This window comes from Talpa occidentalis, unplaced genomic scaffold (assembly GCF_014898055.3).
Source record: "Talpa occidentalis isolate TD23 unplaced genomic scaffold, MPIMG_talOcc4v2.1 talOcc4.8, whole genome shotgun sequence".
NCBI classification, from domain to species: domain Eukaryota; kingdom Metazoa; phylum Chordata; class Mammalia; order Eulipotyphla; family Talpidae; genus Talpa; species Talpa occidentalis.
Genome location: NW_023605194.1, coordinates 99,385,335 through 99,408,456, shown reverse-complemented (window position 1 = coordinate 99,408,456; position 23,122 = coordinate 99,385,335). Strand labels below are relative to the sequence as shown.

The 23,122-nt window shown below is 36.6% G+C and overlaps 1 protein-coding gene across 1 annotated transcript in view; it reads right to left on the bottom strand.

Moving 5' to 3' along the window:
- NAF1 (nuclear assembly factor 1 ribonucleoprotein) overlaps positions 1 to 23,122 on the bottom strand; it is a 43,031-nt gene that overhangs the window by 6,390 nt on the left and 13,519 nt on the right. The window contains 5 exon segments of the mRNA XM_037496412.2: positions 2,688 to 2,790; positions 6,159 to 6,210; positions 7,024 to 7,181; positions 13,216 to 13,298; positions 15,076 to 15,169. Of these exon segments, the coding sequence (XP_037352309.1) occupies positions 2,688 to 2,790; positions 6,159 to 6,210; positions 7,024 to 7,181; positions 13,216 to 13,298; positions 15,076 to 15,169 (490 nt within the window).

Here is a 23,122-nt window from a genome sequence, read left to right as displayed (position 1 = left end):
AAAATGTTTCCAATTTACATTCCCAACAACAGCTACATGTTCCTCTTTCTTCACAACCTCCCCAATTCATTTTTTGGAGTTAGTGTTACCATGACACCAAAACCAGATATTTAAAAAGAAAACTGGGCCTCCCCGGTGGCTCAGCGGTTGAGCGCTGGGTTGCGAAGCTGCCCGCAGCCTCTGCAGCGCTGGTTCGATCCCCGGCTGCTCCCTGGACACTGGAGGAGGGTCCCACATGGCGCGCAGACCTCTCCTGCCGCCCGCTGCTCCCCTCAGCAGTGTACTTCAGTCTGCCTGCTTTGCTCCCCTCTCTGGCTCTGGTGAATTCTCTTACTCTCCTGCGCTTCTGATGGTACCCAGTGCTTGTATAAATAAATAAAAAATAAATCTTTAAGAAAATAAAAAAGAAAAAGAAAACTATGACCAGTATCCCTCATGAATATAAATGCAAAATCATTTGTCAAAATATGAGTAGAATTCAGCAATATATAAAAAGAATTACACACTATGGCCAACTGTCACTTATTCCAGTATGCAACACTAGTTTAATATTCTAAAACTAATGCAATTTCCCTTATTAACAAACTAATAAAGAAAAATATCTTATCAATCAAAACAGAAAAACTGTCAAAATTTAATACTAATTAATGCTATTTTTCAATGTCAGAAAAAATAGGAAGAGTTGGCAATTTCCTCAACCTGATATTGTACTATTTATTTATTTATTTATTTATTTATTTATTTATACAAGAATCGGGGTACAGGCCAGATGCACAGGAGGGTGAGATGATTCACCAGAGACAGACTGGGGAACAGAACAGGCAGACTGATGAAATACGCTGCTGAGGGGAGCAGCAGGTGTGACAGGAGAGGTCGGTTGTGCCATGTGGGACCCTCGCCCATTGGCCAGGATCGAACCAGTACTGCAGAGGCTGCGGACAGCTTCACAGCGCGGCGCTCAACCGCCTGAGCCACCAGGGGAGGCCCTGAAGGATATTGTACTTAATAGTGAATCTTTTCTCCTATCATCAGGAACAAAGCACATTTATTTAACATAGTGCTGGAAGTTATAACCAGCAAAAGACGGGAAAAAGCATACATTTTTTAAAAGCTAATTTTTTTAAAAAGATTTATTTATTTATTTATACAAACACTGGATATAGTCAGAAGCACGGGAGGGTGAGAGAATTCACCAGAGCCAGAGCGGGGAGCAGAGCAGGCAGAAGGACCGAAGTACACCGCTGAGGGGAGCAGCGGGCAGCAGGAGAGGTCTGCGCGCCATGCGGGACTCTCTTCCAGTGGCCAGGGAGCAGCCAGGGATCAAACTGGCGCCGCAAAGGCTGCGGGCAGCTTCGCAACCCAGCGCTCAACCGCTGCGCCACCGGGGAGGCCCTAAAAGCTAAATTTTTTAAAAGAATGGTTACAAACACTTATTCTCTGATAAAAATGCAGACAAACAAGAGTAACTCCTACTTTGGTGATGGAATGTAAAGTGGTAGAGCCACACTGGAAAAAGTATGGCAGTTTCTTTTGAAACTAAACATGCATCATCATGTCATCCAGCAATTGTACTCCTAGATATTTAGCTCAGAGAAATAAAAAAACTTTTGTCAACACAGAAACCTGTACACAAATATATAAAGCAACTTTATTTCCATAATGAAAAGCTGTTAAAAATCCAGATGAGAAAAGAAAGCAAACATTGTAAAAAAAAATATATATATAAATATATATATATATAAAAAAAATCCACATTCCTTCAAAGGTTCAACAACCTATGACATAGTCACACCATGTATTACTACTCTGGAATGAATTATGTATTATATTTATATTATATTAATGAATATATTATATTTGACATATAATAACCTGGATAAGTCTCCAAAAATTGTTGCTTAGTGACAACTGTCTCCAACAATTGTTGCTTAGTGACACGAAGCCCTAATCCTAACATAACCTGAGACTATTTATATAAACATTCTTGACACGATAAAACATATTACAGAAATGGAGAACAGATGAGGGGTTGGCAGGAGTTAAGGAGGTGGTTGGAGGGAAGAAAGTGGGTATGATTATAAAAAGGCAACTTAAGGGATCTTTTTCTGTGATAGAAAAGATGTCTATCTTAAGTGTAACTATGTTAACAGCCTGGTTATGGTACAGTCCTATGTCCCATATAGCTCTGTAAGATGTTACACAATTTGGAAAACTTGGTAATAAGCACACAAATCTGTTATTAATTCTTACAACTGCAAGTGAACTTACCAAAAGTTTAGTTATAGAAAAGGAACAGGAAAAGAATGATAAAAGGGAATCCATGTTAAAAAAAAAAAAAGTACCTTAATTTAGGTATTGACTACCATATCATTTCACTGTAAAACCAGAAGCAAATAGGTTTCAGCAAAAGTGCTGAGAAGCACAAATTACTCTGACAAGGATTAGTTTCCCTCAGTTACCCGCAGAAGCCATTTTTACCTCTTTAAGGCTTGAAAAACTACCACTGAATATTCATTCCTATTACTCTCTCCTATCACATCCTGTGCTGTGTAATGTTTGTGCCTTTGATGTTAATTGGATGCCAGAAAGTAAAGAGAAAACCCAGATGTTTTCTCAGTTTATTACTGATTAACTTATGCAGATGTAAATGAAAACATCAAAAAAAAATTTATGTTGCATTTACTCACCTTGTTCATTAAATTCAGATTTGAATTTTTTCCGACCTTGAACCTGAGATTTTTTCCTCTGTTTGGCTTCTTTTTCCTTTTCATCATCGCTGAAATCTAAGGCCTTGCAGAGAAAAATAGAGAATTGTGTTTCAAGGATTTTCCAATTCAACGGTACTTATTTGGAGGTGAGGATAATAAGCCTGTTATTTAACACTATCCTGGAAATAATTTATCCTTTTTGATACTTAACCATCATCCAGTAATAAGTGAATTAGATACGACAGAAAAATCAAGCATTTTTTGGTAAGTGCCTCATGACTCTTAATATAGGCCAGTAAATAAGATAATTTACCCAAGGATTTTTGTTTTTTAATTCCTGGACAGTTTCACATAGGTCAATTCTTAACAACCTTCAGATATAGTCAGTCCCTAACTAGAAGTCAGACTTCTAGCTTAGAAATAAGATACATCATAGTGCAGCTGCTGAAGGATAGATGCCATGGGAATGGGTCATTAGGACTAATCAAATGAGAAATTATCAGATCTAAATAAAATTTTATACCTTTCACTCAAAAATATACACATGCTCATTTTATTAAAAGATTTATTTATTTATGCATACAAGAGCTGGGGTACAGGCCAGAGATGCAGGAGGCGAGAAGCTTCACTAGAGACAGAGTAGGGAACTGAACAGGCAGACTGACCGAAATACACTGCTGAAGGGAGCAGTGAGACAGGAGAGGTCTGCTGCTCCATGTGGGTAGCTCTCTGGCTGGCCAGGGATTGAACTTGTGCTGCAGAGGCTGCGGATTGCCTCACAGTGCGGTGCTTAACCCTTGAGCCACCAGGGAGGCTCCACATGCCCATTATATACTAGACACTGCTAAATTCTTTACAGGTTAGTTCTTTAAATAGTAAGATGTTGGCTATTGTTAAGGGCTACAAGTAAATAATAAAGACAAAATAAAGGTGGAAAAAAGAAAAAGTCTTTGATAAGCAGAAAAATGCATGACCCAACTTATGAGAGGAAATCCTTTAAATTACAAGAGGGAAGATTCAAATTTAACCAAGAATTGGGGTTTAGTGTACAACCCACCGAAAAAACAAGGTTATAAGCGATTATATATTGACTTAAATGATTTCACAGTAATTATGAATTATTATAATATCAGAAAACATTATTACACTCAATAAAAAATATGCAAAAACCAGGTCACTGGTTTTGTATGTATGCATATTTAAAAGAAAGAAAATATATATGAAAGTCTTTAATGGAGTTCTTAGTATGATCTTACTGAAATATATTCTAGATCAAATGTTTCATGTACTATATGTCCATTTACCTCAGAATCTATAATCAAATTCAAAAACATCAATTAAATTTAGCACCTTCAAGTATGTGTTATTTTATTACTGATTTTATGAGCTAAGTTGTGCAAGCTCATGTTAAATCTGGAATCTGACAGACAGTAGAAAATGATGAGATCAGAGGGAAGACATTCCTTTTCCTGAAACTGTTTATTCAAATGAAAAAGTAGATAAATAGGAGCATCGCTGGTAGCTTAGGGGTTAAGTCTCAGTGCTACCACCACAACAGCCTGAGTTCCATCCCTGGCCAGGGAGCTAATCCACATGGTGCAGCAGACCTTTCTTGTTTCTCCCGCTGCTCCCCTCAGTAGTGTATGTCAGTAGATCCGCCTGTTCTGCTCCCCACTCTGTCTCTGGTGAATTCTTTCAACCCCCACCTCTGGCCTACACCCCAATTCTTCTACACAAAAAATTAAAATAAAATCTTTCTTAAAGAACATTCTTAAGTGAAACTATATTTAAAAAAAAAAGGGTAGATAAATATATCAATGAATTTTAGTACTGTGGGAATATGGAGCTAAAAAAAGAGTAAGGAAGACTTCTTGTACAGAGTAACCTAAGACAAATCTTTAATGATGACTTAGCAATGAAAATAAGCCAAAGAAAATTTTCAGAAAATGAGTGCAGGGAGACACTCTATATTGAGAATAGAAAATGGTTCTATAAAACAAAGTGAAAGTTTCTTACAGAGTAAGAATTCAGAGACAATAGAATTACAGAAGTTTAAAGAACTTTATTGTGCTATTTTATTGTGCTATTTTAAATAACAATATCAATTAAAGAACAGGTTGGGGTATAGAGGCAATAGTTTATTTTTTAACTTTTCAACATTTTAAAAAAATTGTTTTGTTTTTTTTTTTTAAAGATTTATTTATTTATACAAGCACTGGGTACAGTCAGAAGAGCGGGAGGGTGAGAGAATTCACCAGAGTCAGAGCGGAGAGCAGAGCAGGCAGACTGACGAAGTACACTGCTGAGGGGAGCAGCAGGTGGCAGGAGAGGTCTGCACACCATGTGGGACCCTCACCCGGTGGCCGGGGATCAAACAGGCACTGCAGAGGCTGCAGGCAGCTTCGCAACCCAGCGCTCAACTGCTGCGCCACCGGGGAGGCCCTAAAAAATTTGTTTTTAATGGAGGCAGCATTTGGATACTCCTATCAGGGATTGCCACAGTAGTGCATCCACCACCAAACCACACATAAGCCACTGTGCTTCCTTCCTTCTTTGTTCTTACCCTTTTCCTATCCTCCCCACTCCAGATGCTTCAAGCTTTCAAGGGTTAGTTTGTTTTGGTTTCCAAGGGTTAGTTTTTAAGCTTGTCCTTCTTCTACTCTTGGTTTAGTTACTCTAAAGTCCACATTTTAAAGAGACCACTTTGGCAACATTATACTGTATTTGCCTAAAATCAGAGACTTCACATTTTTCATGAGCTCAACTACAATTAAATGTTCATGTTAGAAACAGACATAAAGGTATTCCCTCTAAATAGCAAGCCCCAACATTTCCTATTTTCACAGATGATTTTTTTTAAAGTTTAAACCCCACAAATTCCAAATGAGTTTCCCCCACTATCTCAAAGTAGAATGTTCCTATTTAGTAGAATTTGGTAAGTTAATTTTTGGGTGTGGGAACACCATTACCATTAATTTATATGGAATAATTTTTAAGAAAGGCAGTTATTAAGTCCCATTAACGAATATCTTCATGTCCTACAAGGAAAATTAACTAAATTGAAAAATAAAATTTTTTAAACTGACAATTCTGCTTTACTACTTTATCAACAAAATTGATTAAAAAACAGGAAATTACAACGGAAAATGATGGTGGTGATTAGTAAAATGTGACTTTTTCTAAAACTGGAATGATCAAAAACTCTAAAAAGCAGTTGGAAACTACAGGCTGGTTTTCAGCCAAATTCCTATTTTTTTAAATAAAGTTTTATTAGAACATACACACTAAAAGGCATAAAACAGTCATCTCAGAGAATGTGAGAGTGATTGGCTCGAAGAATAATATGAACACCAAGCAGCATTAAGGACCTCCTAAAAGCAAAGAATGATAAATTTATAAAGTTAAGTTCTGCCCTGCTTTCTAAAATTTTGTGTAAAAAGATACACTTACATCTGGCGGTGGTTCCTGATCATTCTTCCATGAAGCATCTGATCCCCTATCCCTAGGAAAAATTAAAAAAAAACAAGGAAATGTTAATATTCTGTCACGCATTTGTGAGTCAATCACCTAAAATAGGAGTGTTTTCTACTCTTAATCTGACAATATTTTTAGGGGTTCATATTCACTACTTCTTTCCAAAGCATTTTAGTTATTTTTATGGAAAGATTTATTCCACTTGAACTCATAGGCCATTGATTCATTGGAATCATATGCCATTGATTCCAATTAACATATAGAAAACACAGTTAACCAATGGAAGCATAAGTGTGCAGGTAGTATTTCTGCACCATAAGCCACAGCACCGTAAGTGTAATTTAGCATGTTTACACACAAAATGGAAAATGCTGGCTTATTGGCTAAGTCAACCTAATTTTACCATGGCTTGATACACAACTCTTCAGGGACACATTTTAGTTGTTTTGCCTATACATTTATTATTCTTAAGAAGGCTGAAATTTATTCATTTTCTTGAGAATTACAGTTTTATTAAATAGTAAGCCTATGAATATAATCAAAGAAAATTTAAAACGGAAAAATTCTCTCAAATGCCAGTAATACTGGAAGTAGCATATATATGAAAGAAATTATACAATGGAAAAAAACAATGAATTAAAATTCAGAAAGCTTATATGGCCCAAAATGTGCTGTTTATTACTGGATCATGTTGTTTTGAAAAAAATGTACATGATTTCTATCTTTATCTCTATAAATGTACTCTGTGAAGACAGGTACCATTTAACTTTAAGAAACAATGATCACAGATAATTATTTCCAAAACATTAGAGAACAACTAACAAGTAAATAAAGTACTTACTTAAGTTTTTCTGTGAATATATATTGGGTAAAGTCCTTCATTGATGGCGCAAAGAACATAGTGTCTTTTATTTTAATACCTTTACTTTCAATGTGCTCTGAAGAATTAAACCGTAACACATAAAATGGATGTGCAACAGGTCCAAATATCTCAAATATCTAGATAATAGAAGGAAAAAACTCTTTTAAACATTTGAAAGAACAACTTGAAAAATTAGTGATACTTTAAAAGTACCCACTTATAATTGCTTAAGGTGATTTTATCAAAGTTAGATCAACAAAATAAAATTTTGGGCCTCCCCGGTGGCGCAGCGGTTGAGCGCTGGGTTGCGAAGCTGCCCGCGGCCTCTGCGGCGCCGGTTCGATCCCCGGCTGCTCCCCGGCCACCGGAGGAGGGTCCCACATGGTGCGCAGACCTCTCCAGCCACCCGCTGCTCCCCTCAGCAGTGTACTTCGGTCCTTCTGCCTGCTCTGCTCCCCGCTCTGGCTCTGGTGAATTCTCTCACCCTCCCGCGCTTCTGACTGTACCCAGTGCATGTATAAGCAGAGCAAACAAACAAATAAAATAAATAAATAAATAAAACATGCCTCTATTAAAAAAAAAATAAATAAATAAAAAATAAAATTTTGCATATAGATTCAAAGTGTTTGAACTTATTCTAGATTTCATCTTAATGAGTTTAAAATAAGTAACAAGTTTGCTACTTGTTAAATTCAAACTGCTTTGGTGGTACTAACTATCAATAGATGCAAATTACAAATTTTTGGTTTTATTACTGACATTTAAGTCATTCAATAAAAAGAAACAATCAAAATTGGTAACTTTTGAGAAATAAAATGTTGTATGTTGTTTGGAATCTTATGACATAAAACTAACTTCTGTTGCCATGATCTAATCAATCACTTCTTTTATTTATTTTCAGTGGTTAACATTGTCATAAAATTAAAGCCACAACTTTTCCAATTGAAGAAGTAGCAGAGTTTAACTCTGTTATTATTTCTCGAAAACCAAAGATGCCATACAGTCTTTAAAGTAAAGGAACTAGTTTCAGTACATACATAATTTCTAAAAACGTTTTCTGAATAAAAGTAAGTCTTTCATTTTCAAACTCTTCTCAAAATAAATAGTTGAATGTTTAATGATGTTTCTGATAGTATATGTATCTTATAAAAATTAGATCAACACTAATATAGATTTTTCCTGTTAATAAATTTTTCATTTGAGATTATACTGTAATTTTGTATATTGGATCCTTTCATTTATTGAAGAAACAATGGTTTACAACATTGCATATAATTTAGAGGTATAAGATCACACCCTTCAGATGTATGGAATGACACCACACACACACAACTAGGGCACCCAGAGGCCTCCACCACAAATCACTCTGCTCACCCCCCACACTCTGTTCCCCACCCCCAGTCTCCAGTAGCCTCATTGTAGAACTAAGGTAACCACACCCTTTTAAAGCCTAAGGTTGCATTAAGCTTTTCCCAGGTTATAAATACTCTTCACAGGTATAATTTCAGTGGCCATATAATACTCTTTTATAAATCTAACACATTTTACTTAAATTAGTCTTATAGGAAATTTAGGCTGCTTTCAATGTATTTCAATAATAATGATGCTGGAGAAGTATATTTATATGTAAATTTTTATACTTTAGATTTTCTGAAAACTGATTTATAAGAGATGAAATTATTAGAGCCAAAACTAAGATTACTACTAAACCTCTTGGTGAAATTTAAATTACTAAATCAGAAATTTATTTTTTATTATTAATCTGGACTAATGATAACTAACACAACACTGAAAATGCCTGTTTATTATATCCTCACAGTTGTTTATTTTTGACAGTAAATGCTCTCTCATTTTATGCTCTTCAGTATACCATTTTTTTATTATTAAGTTATAAAACAGCTCACCACCATTTCTCAAGGCTTTATTACTCTTAAAACATTCAAGGCAATTAAAGTGCTCATGTATTCTGAAGTAACACTAATAGCCTCAAAAAGTCTAAAGCTATTTTTTTAATTTTAAAAGCAAACAGTATAAAAAAGTAGCAAGAAATTTGCTCTGAAAGGTTTAAATAAAAACAGTAGACCTCTTGCAACCAGAACTGCATAGGATAAACGGATCTACCCCAGCACCACTCTCACATACATTAGAGAAATATACTGTCTTACTTCTACTTTTTAAACAGTCTTAACAACTATCAATTTGTTTAAGCCCCTTGATAAATACAGACAAATCTGATTAAGTTTGGACAGGGATAATAAACAGCTCGTAAAAAAGTGTCCTATGGCTCCATTTCTACGTGGTAAAATAATCACTGTATGTGACCTGGCATAGAAAGCTGTTTCCTAGGGACTTGATTCCTCGATAGCATGATTTCATTTTCTAACTGTGAAACATGATCTCTCTAGAGAAATGATGAACAGCTTTAGGTTTATGCAAAGAACGAAAATGTAACGTGATTCTTAGACAAAAGCAGAGCATATTTAGTTGATTATTCTTAGGACCATAATATTTGTAAGCCAGTTACTCTAAAATGAGTAACTAAACCTTCAAGGTCATCCAGAATTGTCTCTTATGGTCGCTTTACACTATTTTGACTTCTTATTAATAAAGATGAAGAAAAGAGAGTACTCTAATTCACTGGTTAAACAAATGATTGCTTCAATCACTGTGTGTATTCTATATCACAGGTTATTGACAAGAGAAGAACCACTGGGCCTCCCTGGTGGCGCAGGGGTTAAGACGCAACCTATGAAGCAATCCGCAGCCACTGCAGCATGAGTTCGATTCCCAGCCAGCCAGGAAGAAACCCACATGGTGGGACAGACCTCTCCTGTCTCGCCCACCACTCCCCTCAGCAGTGTATACAGTCAGTCTGCCTGTTCTGTTTCCCATTCTCTCTGGTGAATCCTCTCACCCCCCGCATCTCTGGCCTGTACCCCAATTCTTGTATAAAAATAAATAAATCTTTAGGAAAAAAAAAAAAAAAAAGAGAAGAACCACTCTCAACAGAATCAAGAGACTGAGAAAACTGTGACATCCGACCAACCAAGACTTTACCATAAATTATTTCTTTATGAAATGATCGGTAAAAATTCATAATGGGCCTCCCTGGTGGCGGAAGGGGTTAAGCATCACACTATGAAGCAATCCACAGCATCTGCAGCAAGAATTCAATCCCCAGCCGGCCAGAGAGCAACCCATATGGAGAGGCAGACCTCTCTGTCTCACCCACTGCTTCCCTCAGCAGTGTATTTCAGTCAGTTGCCTGTACTGTTCCCCACTCTGTCTCTGGTGAATCCCCTTACCCCCGCATCTCTGGCCTGTACCCCAGCTCTTGTATGCATAACTAAATAAATCTTAAAAAAAAAATTCATACTCAGTGATGTTTAATAAGGAATCAGACTCACTGTTTTGGTCTAGTAAAAAGTAAAACAAATGCTAACAACAAAAATAAAATCTGCTCTAACAAAGACTCAAAACAAGTAACCAACAAATTCACAGAATACAGGGAAAATAAGTAGCAAAGTTGACAAAGATATTTTAATTCCCTGCTATTACAGAACTAAATATTATGGCATTTTATTCATCACTTCTCAAGAGAAAAGAATATTAGGATCAAAAAGCAAAAAGTACAAATGCAACTCTGAGCTTGTCCTTTAGTCAGTGAGGGAGGAAAAGCTTTGTGGTTTTAGCTAAATGGCAATAATTTCACTTCCACATGAAGTTTTAGTGAATTTTAAAAGATACACAAATACTTATCACTGTGGTTGATGATTATTGTTACTACTCAAGAGCAGGGGATAAAGAAACAGTGTATAAAGGTTTGGAAATGAAGGTTGAACTAATTTAGTGTCTAGATAAATTATGCTAATGATCTAAAAGGAGATTGAATATCATTTTCTGGTCACTGGTTTAGCTGATACTCTCAAACCTTCCCTACTTCCACCATTAGTTGCAGGAATTATTTCAAGGTCCTTACATTTATAATCAAATATTTTTGAAAGCCTTGTCACTTTTCGAATTTATAAAGCTTTCTATGTAAAATTTAAAAATAGATGTAATTTATCCCTCTAGACTAAGTCACATAGCTAAAATTGGAGGCGTAAATGTTACATTTTTATTTGAATCCTCTCAAAGTCATATGACAGCAAAACTGAATATTATTAGTCATTTACAGAACCGAAAATTCAAACGTATTGGAGAACATGAGAAATGTGAATTTAGAGGCTTTTAATTGACAACATATTGGGTATTTTGAAATTAAAATGGTCTAAGTTAGCTACTAAAAGACAACTGTCACGACAATCAAAAATAAAAGGAATCTTGAAAATAATCAGTTTCAATTCATAGTCAGAAAATCAAGGAATATGTTTCCTGTGCCTCTACTCCCCTACGCTCTTCTACTACTTTGTTGAGGACACCGAGAAATGTTTTGCTTTTTCACAAGGGCAAAATACTGGTTTCTCCTAAGTATCCAATGTGCATGGAGAGCTGCTCACAGCAGCAGTGATCTACTCATTTCTCATCCCTTTTCTCTCTCAACCTTCTCTAAGGTTAAACCCTGAGCACATCTCTAACCTTTTTAAAGACAACAGCAGCACCGACACTTAGAAGTACCAGGTCTAGCTATGTGAAAGGAAGTGACAACCGCACCATCACCATCCTTCAGTGTTAGAAAGTCTTTCTCCCCTTTCTAGAATTGCTGAAAAATATTAGTTCCACAAGCCAATTAATTCTGCTGCTAACTGTTTGGCAATCCCAACTGCCTCATTTCTCTTTGCCTGTCACCCTAAAAGACTGTGTCGGTAGTGCAAGGTGGCAGGACCCTGTCAAAAATGGATGCCTTTTTAATTGGTATTGGAATGGAATAGTAGGGAAGGCAAAGAAAAAGGGAAGACAGGAGAGTCAACCTAATAAGATAGTTTGAAATATATGTTTTGTTTTGATTAAACATAACTAATTATATGTACTAGAGTAACAACAAAGCCAACTACTGTTATCCAGGGAAAACTAAGCCCCAGAAAGCAGCTTCTCCAAAGATAGCAGGCAGTTTCTTCTTTGTTTTCAAATCAATACACATTTACTTAGACATAAAATTTACAAACGACCATACTACAGACAGTGGGGAATACTGACATGAATAAAATCTTGTTTCTATTGCCAGAAAGGAAACACCACTTGATATATAGTCTCAATCTTAGAAGGTTCTATATGCTTGGCTGACTAATCAGCATTGTATATTTGCTGGGGAAAATGTATGGTCTTCCATATTAAGGATGAACAGTAAAAATATATATAAAATAAAATATATATATTAAAAAAAAAAAAGGATGAACATTAGTAAGATGGCTACAAAGGACTGAACCATATGGTGAGCTGAAAGTATTCACAGTTTCTCAGAATGCCCACAGTGACACTTTACAACTACTGCTGAAATCTTTTTGAACTTGAAAAAGATTCCACTCACTCTCAGCTTCCACCTGAGGAAGTTAGCGTAAAAAGTTTTGGGTCACTACACAAGGGACTCACAAACCAAGAGGTTAAGAATACTATACTAGGGCCTCCCTGGTAACACAAGGGGTTAAAATGCAACCTATGAAGCTATCAGCAGCCACTGCAGCACGAGTTCGATCCCCTGCCAGGGAGCAACCCACATAGCACAGCAGACCTCTCCTGTCTCACTCACTGCTCCCCTCAGCAGTGCATTTCACTCAGTCTGCCTGTTCTGCTCCCTACTCTGTCTCTGGTGAATCCTCTCAACCCCCACACCTCTGGCCTGTACCCCAGTTCTTGTATGAATAAATAAATCTTTAAAAAAAAAAAAAGAATACTATACTATGGAAAGTCTCTTGTCCTCAACTCTGAGTACATAGAGGGTAGGGGACTTTGTCTTATCCAATTCGTATATTTACTGCCTCCCAAAGCACCTGAAAAATATTAGGAAAAATTCTTAAACTGTGTTTTTAATGTCTCAATCAGCAGAGAGTTGTAAGCAATATTAAATCAATTTACAGACAGAAACAAAATTCTGAAGAAAATCAAGAATGTACTAAAACAGATTACTCAACTTCTAAAATTAATAAACTCTTACTAGGACAGACAGGAAATATCAGAAAAACCAATCAATGAAGAAACAGAATAATCTGTAAGATTTAAATTTTTTTTACAAACCTTTCCTGCTGCCTGTCGATCACTTTTAAAAACTACAGTCTCCTCATTAACTGGAGGTAGGTTAGTCATAGATTCAATTATTACTGGAAAATAAAACAAAATAGATTATTTCAAGATTTAATCAGAAGATAATGGAGCTTTTAAATGGAAAATTAGCCCTTAATTCCAACATAGTTTAAAATAAAATTTAAAGTGGATAATATGCCTCAGTAACTATTCCTGTTGGATAAACAAAGTATTTATTTCCAAGTATCACAGAGAACGACACTTTTTAATACAAAAAGTTAAAATTCTAAGAAATAATTTGAAGTAATAAAACCTCAAAGATATTGAGTCACCTATTAAAGAGTCAAATTGAAGCTGCAAACATTTTCTCAATTTTTACCCAAAAAGAAAAATCACTTTTAATCACAAGACTCCTGTTTTACAAGAAATTAGTCTTTCTCAATCTAGAAATTCTTTTCCACAAAGTACTGGTACATACTTACTATTAAAGGAAAAAGTTAGACCTCACAAAAGTATCTTCCTTTGAACAGATGAAGAATGACAGAGCTCACAGTAATTTTTAACACTTCTCTTCTCAAAAAGCAAAAGCATTATCCCACTGGTCTAGCATAATCTACAAGTCTTGTAAGTGCCACAAATGTTACACAACCAATCTACCAATAGCAAAGAGAAAAAAAACTAAACATGTTAAGTTCTTAGAAAATTACAGCAGCAAGTAAGAGCACTCAATTACATTACACAGATAATGCCATATCCACTTTGGAATGGTATGTATTAGTTCAGATTATAAAACTTCATGAAAAAATTTCTATTGTATAATATTTAATTTCAACAATTAAGTACTTCTAAGTTCTAAACATGTACAGATTATGAGTCAACATTTTTTGAGCGAGATCTGCTTCTGAAATAAAGATGGTAAGCAAGGATTGATAATGACAGTGTGCATTAACAGACTCCATTCTCAATCACCTCTGCTCTCTCTAACCCCCCCTCTCCCAAAGTCAAATTGCATGTTAAAATATCACCCACATGACCAGATTTCTTTTAGCTGTAATATCTAGATCTCATATAGTCCAATAGCTACATGTCATGGCATTAATGTTAGCATTAAATATTAGAACTTTCTAATTTACATGTTTATAAGAGAAAACCAAAGGTGGTAGGTAAAATAACCCCCAAAAGACAGACACACACCCTAACCCCTGAGCTTGTGAATATATTACCTTACATTAAAATAAGTAAATAAATAAAAAATAAAGACTTTGCAAATACCGTTAAAGTTAAGGATCATGAGATGGATATTATCTTGTAGGCCCAATCTAAGAATTCTTAAAAACAGAGAACCTTAAAAGCTGTGGTCAGAGAGAGAGGGAATGGTGGAAAGAGGGTCAGAAAGAGGCAACATTATTGGTTAAGGATGAAGGAAGGGGCCGTAGGCCAAGAGATGCAGGTAACCACTAGAAACTGAGGGGGAAGGAAATGGATCCTTCTTTAGAGCTGTCAGAAATAAACAATTCTGATGGACCCACTGATTTTAGCTCAGGCCCATGTTACCTCTGGCCCACAAAAAATGTAAAATAATAAATTTGTGCTGTAGTTAAGTCACTAAATTTGTACTAATTTAACAACAGTAAACAAAGAAAATTATAGAAAAATATTTCAGTAAAAGCTGACTTTAAGTTTCTAGAGTCAATATATTTACATATTGCTAAGTACATGAAAACTGAATTTATCTGATTTTAAAATGAAATTTTTTTACCTATTTCACAAAAAATTCACTAGTCATAGTAAAGTCTGATTAAATTATTAATACATGCTTAGATATAATTTTTATTAATACAATTATTTACATACCTAATTGCTCAATAATACTCGAAACCATCCCAAGAGGTTTCAATTCAATATCTTCAGGCAAAATAATTGTGAGTTCTTCAACAGAAGGTAGTTCCTATAAGATAAAAAAGCATTAACTTCCTCCCATTTCAACAGCCTGAATTTTTAAAAATGGGACTTTGCTTTCATTTAAAGTGCTACACACATTTCTGAAGATGTAACATTAAGTCCTCGAACCATATCTTTGATGTTGTCCTTTTCAGTGAGTGACAGTACTTCTCCAACATCTACCTAAAATGACACAGAAGGTCTGGCATCTACACCTGACCCAGATAAACTAAGAATTTAGTCAAAAGTAATATTCTGGATTTTTTAAATTATATTTGAATAGGACACACACACAAATGCAAACATACTACATCCCTGAACAATCCCAGATAAAGAAAAGATAGAATTCAAAACATAATTTACAGAGACATTTCAGACTTTCCATAACAGAAATAATTCTACTGGTCTCTACAATTTCTCCAAAGAACAGTTCCCTCTCTTAGTGTCTTGATTTGACTAATTAAGTTGACTAATTAAATAGCTGAACAGAGAGGCAGCAATCTTTTGGGTAGAATGGGGCTCTGTGAAGAAGACATGAATGTTTGGACTCTTTAAGAAAAAAATATAGAATTCCTGAAACAGTCCACAAAAGTTATGAAGGTGTTGCATAGAGAGGGATCTTTATGTTAAAAAAACTAAATTTTGCTACATCTAAAGATTTCCCTTTTCTGACCTAGCTGCTTCTATCTCAGTTGCTATAGAAACTAGATAGTGAAGCAGAGATAAAGCTGAAGAAAAATCTAAAAATACAACTGACCTTAGGCTTTAAATTAAATAAAGTTTCTGTTCTTCACCTTTGCCAGATGATCACAACTAACTCAGAAGGAAGTTTTTCTTAAGAAGGACTGAAAGTGTAAAGATTCTATTAGTGGCATGTTAGGAGTTAGCTTATGAGAAAGGTAACTTTTGGAGATATGTTGGGAAAACCTAAATAATACAATATACTGCAGATGAATGTACCACAGATAATCATTTTCCTCTATTAGGAGTCAGACAAGGTGCTTAACAAAACAATTTAACCAGAGTAAAAGTGTAACTTGCTTCTAGTTGATGCTGCTTTCCAATCACAGAATACTTACCAGGAAGGATCTAACCAACTAAGGATCTAACCAACTCAATGCAGAAAACTAACTCACCTCTGTATGGCTAGTATGGCTGGTGCTGGAGGAAATATCTGAATTTTTCTGAGAACTTTTAGAGAGGATGGTCAATTGCTGTTTCAACATATGAAATACGGAAAGTCTTTTCCTGGTAAGACCATTGTTTGAAAGCGCCCATGTGTTTATCAGAATAAAGAAGGGAGATCGTTGTTAGAATGAACTTGGAAGGAACATACAACATGAAATAGCCTTACAAAAAGTCTTTTAGCTAAAGAAACCCCAATTTCTGTTAAACTTAAGACTGAAGAACTGTAATGTCAGGGGACTACAGACAAAAGGGCTTTGATTAAAGTTTAAAGGGCAATTGCAAGGATGTGGGTCTGATTCTGATTCTAATTCTTGGAGTGGCACTTCTGACAGGTGGCAAATGGCATTTTCTTTCTTTTTTATTTTTTTTAAATTCATTGTTTTTTATTTATATCTTTACATCATTGTGTATTCCCCACAAAATTCCCACTACCAATTCACCTGTGAACCATCACCATAGTCCCTTGTAAGGTATCAGGGCAAAAAAAAAAAAAAAAAAAAGCAAACTAACAATAATGACAAAAACAACAAAATTAGCAGGCAACTATAAATCAGAGACATTCTGCAAGGGAGGGGGAGGAAAAGGGATCAAAACAGGGGAGAGAAGAACATAAGGGCAAAGGGCATTTTCTTTTTTTTAAAGATTTATTTATGCATACAAGAACGGGGTGCAGGCCAAGGTGCGGGCGGTGAGAGGATTCACCAGAGACAGAGTGGGGAACAGAACAGGCAGACTGACTGAAATACACTGCTGAGGGGAGCAGCAGGCAGGTAAGGAGGGGTCTACTGCGCCATGTGAGTTGCTCCCTGGCTGGGGATCGAACTCATGCAAGTTGCGTCTTAACCCCTTGTGCCACCAGGGAGGCCCCAAAGGGCATTTTCTTTTTTTTTTTAATTTAAATTTCATTTTATATATTCCCCATACAATTACAACCCCCTTATTTTGACCCCAATCCCTCCTTTCCCCGCCCCCCCACCCCCCATAGAGTGTCTCTGGTTCATAGTTGTTTGTCAATTTTGATATTTTCTTTCTTATAGTTATTCATTTTCCTGGTCCCTTATTTAAGTTTTCTAGAGTCCAGATATGAGTGAGACCATCTGGTATTTTTCTTTTTCTTTCTGGCTTATTTCGCTGAGCATGATCCCTTCCAGTGCCATCCATGTTGCTGCAAAATGCATGTGTTTATCTTTTTTGAACGCTGAGTAATATTCCATGGTGTTTATGTACCACATCTTTTTTTTTTTTTAATTTTATTTATTTATTTATTTTAAATAATAAATTTTATTTTTATAATCCCCATACAATTGCAGCCCCCCATTCTGACCCCAATCCCATCCCCCAAAAAGTGTCTCTGGTTCATAGTTTTTTGTTGATTTTGATTTTCACTTTCTTATACTTATTCATTTTCCTGGTCCCTTATTTAAGTTTTCTAGATTCCTGCTATGAGTGAGACCATCCGGTATTTTTCTTTTTCTTTCTGGCTTATTTTGCTGAGCATGATCCCTTCCAGCGCCATCCATGTTGCTGCAAATTGCATGTGTTTATCATTTTTGAATGCTGAGTAATATTCCATGGTATATATGTACCACATCTTCTTGATCCAGTCATCTATTTTTGGGCATTTGGGCTGTTTCCAAAGCTTAGCTATTGTAAATAGTGCTGCTATAAACATAGGGGTGCAGGTGTTCTTTGGAATTGATGTTTCTGTGTCCTTTGGGTAAATACCTAAGAGTGGAATTGCTGGATCATATGGAAGCTCTATGTTTAGTAGGTCTAGAAATCTCCACACAGCTCTCCATAGTGGTTGGACCAGTCTGCACTCCCACCAGCAGTGCAGGAGAGTTCCTTTTTCTCCACACCCTCGCCAACATTTGTTGTTGCTAGTTTTTTTAATATGTGCCATTCTCACTGGTGTAAGATGGCACCTCATGGTAGTTTTGATTTGCATTTCCCTGATTAGAAGTGATGTTGAACATTTTTTCATATGCCTGTTGGCCATTTGCATTTCCTCTTCAGAGAAGTTTCTTTTTAGCTCTTCTGCCCATTTTTTGACAGGATTATTTTCTTTGTTTTTGTTGAGTCTCAACAGCTCCCCAAAGGGCATTTTCTAATGAACAAGGGTGTAATGAAAACAATCCTGCTCCCTAGCCAAATTCTGGTAAGATCTAACGCAAAAATATTCATTACTTTTGGACTATGATAAAGTCTACTGCTTAAATAAAGTCAGGCATAGGTAGAAGGTTATGTAGGAAAAAGATAAGGAAGTCTCCAAAAGAGGAAGTGCTGGTAGATATTTTACAAAAACCTCTGAACTGGCAAGAGGGCAGACCACAAGTCATTAACACTTAGCATAGAAAATCAATGTTATGCTCTGATAAATAAATGCTATTTGTGTATAAAATGAAAGGCTCCTCAATTTCTATTTCCTATTAGGAGGAATACAGGCCCATGCAATATAATTAAGTTTTGGTACAAACCTAAACTCTTAATCTCCATTTTTGATTTTTAACTTTAAAGGATAAAAGAAATATATTTTCCTGTTTTCCAATAAAGGAACAAATCAAGTAGAGAAGGATACAAAGTAAAGCAAAAATTCCCCTCTCCTACTGCTTTCAACCTCTCGATTCCACTCTCCATAAACAGCTGATAGTTGTCTGTGAAGGATATTTGAAAGAAATGTTATAACGCAGACATAAATTTGACATTTCTAACTTTAAAGTGCTACTTAAATAAAATAGCAACTTGTAAAAGCAAGCAAGCAAACTATCCTTTTTACCTATCATATTGTGCACATCTTTCTATCATTTTGTAACTCCTGTCATAAATTCTGTAACTTCTGTCATCAATTTTTCTAAGTGGAATTGCCAATTCCAACGGAAGGAACATTTTTAGTTTTGACAGATAGTGCTAAATTTCTTTTCAAAAACTTAGTTACATCACTTCACACTTTTGCAAACAATGCGGTATTTTCTACAGCCCTATCATCACTGAGAAGCAAACTAAATCTCTGCCAGCCTGATAGGTATATAAAATAGTATCTTGCTTTAATTTGAATTTCTTCATTAATTTGGGAATACTGAATATCCTTGCATATATCCCATTTGTGTTTATGAATCATCTGCACACGTCAGACGTTTTCTTTTGGAGAGTTTGTCTTTTCATTAATTATTAAGAGAACTTTGGGATTTTAAGAACATTTGTCCTGGGCCTCCCCTGGTGGCGCAGGTGGTTGAGCACAGTGCTGTGAAGCTGTCCGCAGCCTCTGTAGCGCTAGTTTAATCCCGGCCGGCCGGCGAGGGTCCCACATGGGGCGGCAGACCTCTCCTGTACTGCCCGCTGCTCCCCTCAGCAGTGTATTTGGTCAGTCTGCCTGTTCTGTTCCCCGCTCTGTCTCTGGTGAATTCTCTCACCCTCCCGTGCATCTGGCCTATACTCTGGTTCTTGTATAAATAAATCTTCAAAAAAAAAAAAAGGACATTTGCCCCGTAGTAAATATGCACATTGCCCCTTCCTTACATCCTAATGTATGTTTTTATCTTTTAAATTGTTTAATAAACTTTGGCATTTTAATTTTTATATATTCAATTACATTAATTTTCTCATTGTTTGGTACATGAGACTGTGTCATATCTAGAAAGATCTTCCCTACATCAAGATCATACTTTAATATTCACTGATGATTTTGTTGCTTCTCTAGTTTGATTTTCAATATTTGTATGTTTGGTTCATTTTTGGTCTTATTCTTTTTTTCTTTTTTAATTTATTTATTTATGCATACAAGAACTGGATATAGGCCAGAGGTGTGGGAGTGAGAGGATTCACCAGAGACAGAGTGGGGAGAAGAACAGGCAGACTGACTGAAATACACTGCTGAGGGGAGCAGTGGGTGAGACAGGAGAGGTCTGCTGCGCTATATGGGTAGTTCCCTGACCAGGGATCCAATTTGTGCTGCAGTGGCTGTGGATAGCTTCATTGGTATTAACCCCTTGTGCCACCAAGCAGGCCCCTGGTCTTATTCTTATGTAACAGTGAGGCACAGATTAGCTTCATCTTTATCTAAATCATCAGTTATCCTCACACGACAAATAAATCCATTTTCTCCTACTGATTTAAGAGATAATTTTTAACATATTCATCTATTTGGGGTGTTTATTAAAGTCTCCATTTGGTTCTGATATATTTCATTACCAGTACTAAATTATTTTAACAACTCTGCCCCTCATAGCATTTTTTAATATGGACTAGTTTCCATGTTTTGGAAAAAAGACTAGTTCCCCTACCCACTCCATCAATATTTTTCCCCTTGGAATTCTTCCAGCTATTTTCACGTTTAGTCTACTAGATAAAACTTTAAAATTACTTTGTCATATTACTGTTAGTACTGATTTAAAAGCACAATTATAGTTGTCTAAATTGTCATAGGCTCTACACACAGTCTTTAGGTTTATTCAAAGACAATACACACTGTATTTGTTGTTACAAATTCTTGGCGACTTAGTATCTTTTACTGTTATTGTAAATGGATTCTTTATAGGGTATTGTTTGAACACAAAAAGCATCATTGGCCTCCCTGGTGGAGCAAGGGGGTAAGCACCACGCTATGAAGCAATCCACAGCCTCTGCAGCCCAAGTTCAATCCCCAGCCAGCCAGGGAAACCCACATGGCGCATCAGACTCTCGCCTGCTGCTCCCCTCAGCAGTGTATTTCGGTCAGTCTGCCTGTTCTGTTCCTCACTCTGTCTTTGGTGGATCCTCTCATTGCCTGCACCACTGGCCTGTACCCCAGCTCTTATATGCATAAATAAATCAATCTTTTTTTTTTTAAAAAAAGGGAATGTTTCAAATGTTAATGATTAATTTCATTTGGAATTTATTTTCAATAGGATAAGGAAATAGCCATCTATTTCCTATTTTACCAACTTTTTTTTAAATCAGAAATGACTAATCAATTTTATCAAATGCCTTTTCATCGTCTTCTGAGATCATTATAGCATAATTTACCTTAAGTAGAACAATTCAGTCAGTAACATCTGATTAATTCCTGATGTTCTACTCCAAAAATGTCATAAGATATCCAGCATGAAGACGACAAGAGACAAAAGCCAGAATATTTGTAATGACTCACACTTGTGGCCAAATAGTCTGCAGACCCCGTAATTCTAGCTGCTGCTATCCTGTTTCTGACCTCTGTATTAACACAAGTTTTGCCTACCAATGAGGAGGACTTGTGACCTCATACAAAACCAAACTCGGGTGTATATAAATGGAGACAATGCTATCTGTAGTCCTCACCATACATCCAATTCAGTGATCCCAGTATCTTTTTTTAAAAAAAGATTTATTCATTTATGCATACAAGAACTGGGGTATAGGCCAGAGGTGCAGGGGATGAGAGAATTCACCAGAGACAGAGTGGGGAATAGAACAGGCGGACTTACTGAAATATACTGCTGAGTGGAGAAGCAGACAAGACAATAGAGGTCTGCTACACCCTGTGGGTTAGCTCCCCAACCAGGGAGAGAGCTCATGCTGCAGTGGCTGCAGATAGCTTCACAGTGCTGAGACTTAACCCTCTGCACCACCAGGGAGGCCTGACCCCAATATCTTGTGATGTCAGAAAGTTTAAAATAGTTTACAGAGGCCCTCCCCAGTGGCGCAGCGGGTTGAGCACAGCACTATGAAGCTATCTGCAGCCTCTGCAGCGCAGGTTCGATTCCCGGCCTGCCAGGGAGATTCCCACATGGTGCAGCAGACCTCTCCTGTCACGCCCAATGCTCCACTCAGAGGTGTACTTCGGTCTGTCTGCCTGTTCTGCTCCCCACTCTGTCTCTGGTGAATCCTCTCACCCTCCCGCACCTCTGGCCTTTACCCCAGCTATTATATAAATTAAAAAAAAAAAAAAATCTTAAAAAAAAATAATAATAATTTACAGAGGCATTAAGTTGCCTCTTGGTAGCAACAAACCTACCTGTAACAGAGGTATACATAGAAACACTATTACAAATACTCTTAAAGAGGATAAAGGTATCTGAAGAACTACATACTGCACATAAAACATGTAAGAAATAAATTAAATCGGTGAATTAAACCAATCTTATTCAATCAATTCCAGGTTGGGGGCCTGTTATGGATTTTGCCTTTAAAAATTCAGTTAAGTCAAGCAGTATTTTGTTTGAAAATGGTAGACATTTTTGGGACTGAATCAAGGGAGAAAAGATGTAGAGAATGCTAGGAGAAGAGGACAAAGAGGAAGGGGGAGATATTCCAAACTTCATCAACAAGAATTCACTGAAAGGATGTGCTTCCCATGAACTTCCTTGACAAGTTCAAAGAGGCAGAATTTTTGAAGGCTCAAAGGGCAAATTCCTTGGATTGCTATGGCATCTTGGGCAATATAAGATCTTGTTTTGATGTTTGGATGTCAAATATCACTTTCTCTTCCTGAACTACTAAATCTAAAGTACTACAGCACACCACCACCATGCTTAGTAACTCTTTATCAGATTATGCTGCTGTTTTTCTCGCTTTTAAATACATTACTGGGCCTCACCGGTGGCACAGCGGTTGAGTGCTGGGCTGCGAAGTTCTGCAGCACCGGTTTGATTCCCGGCGCTGGGCAAGGGTCCCACATGGCACGCAGACCTCTCCTGCCGCCCGCTGCTCCCCTCAGCAGTGTACTTCATCGCTCTGCCTGCTCTGCTCTCCCCTCTGGCTCTGGTGAATTCTCTCACCCTCCCAATCGGCGCTTCTGACTATACCCAGTGCTTATATA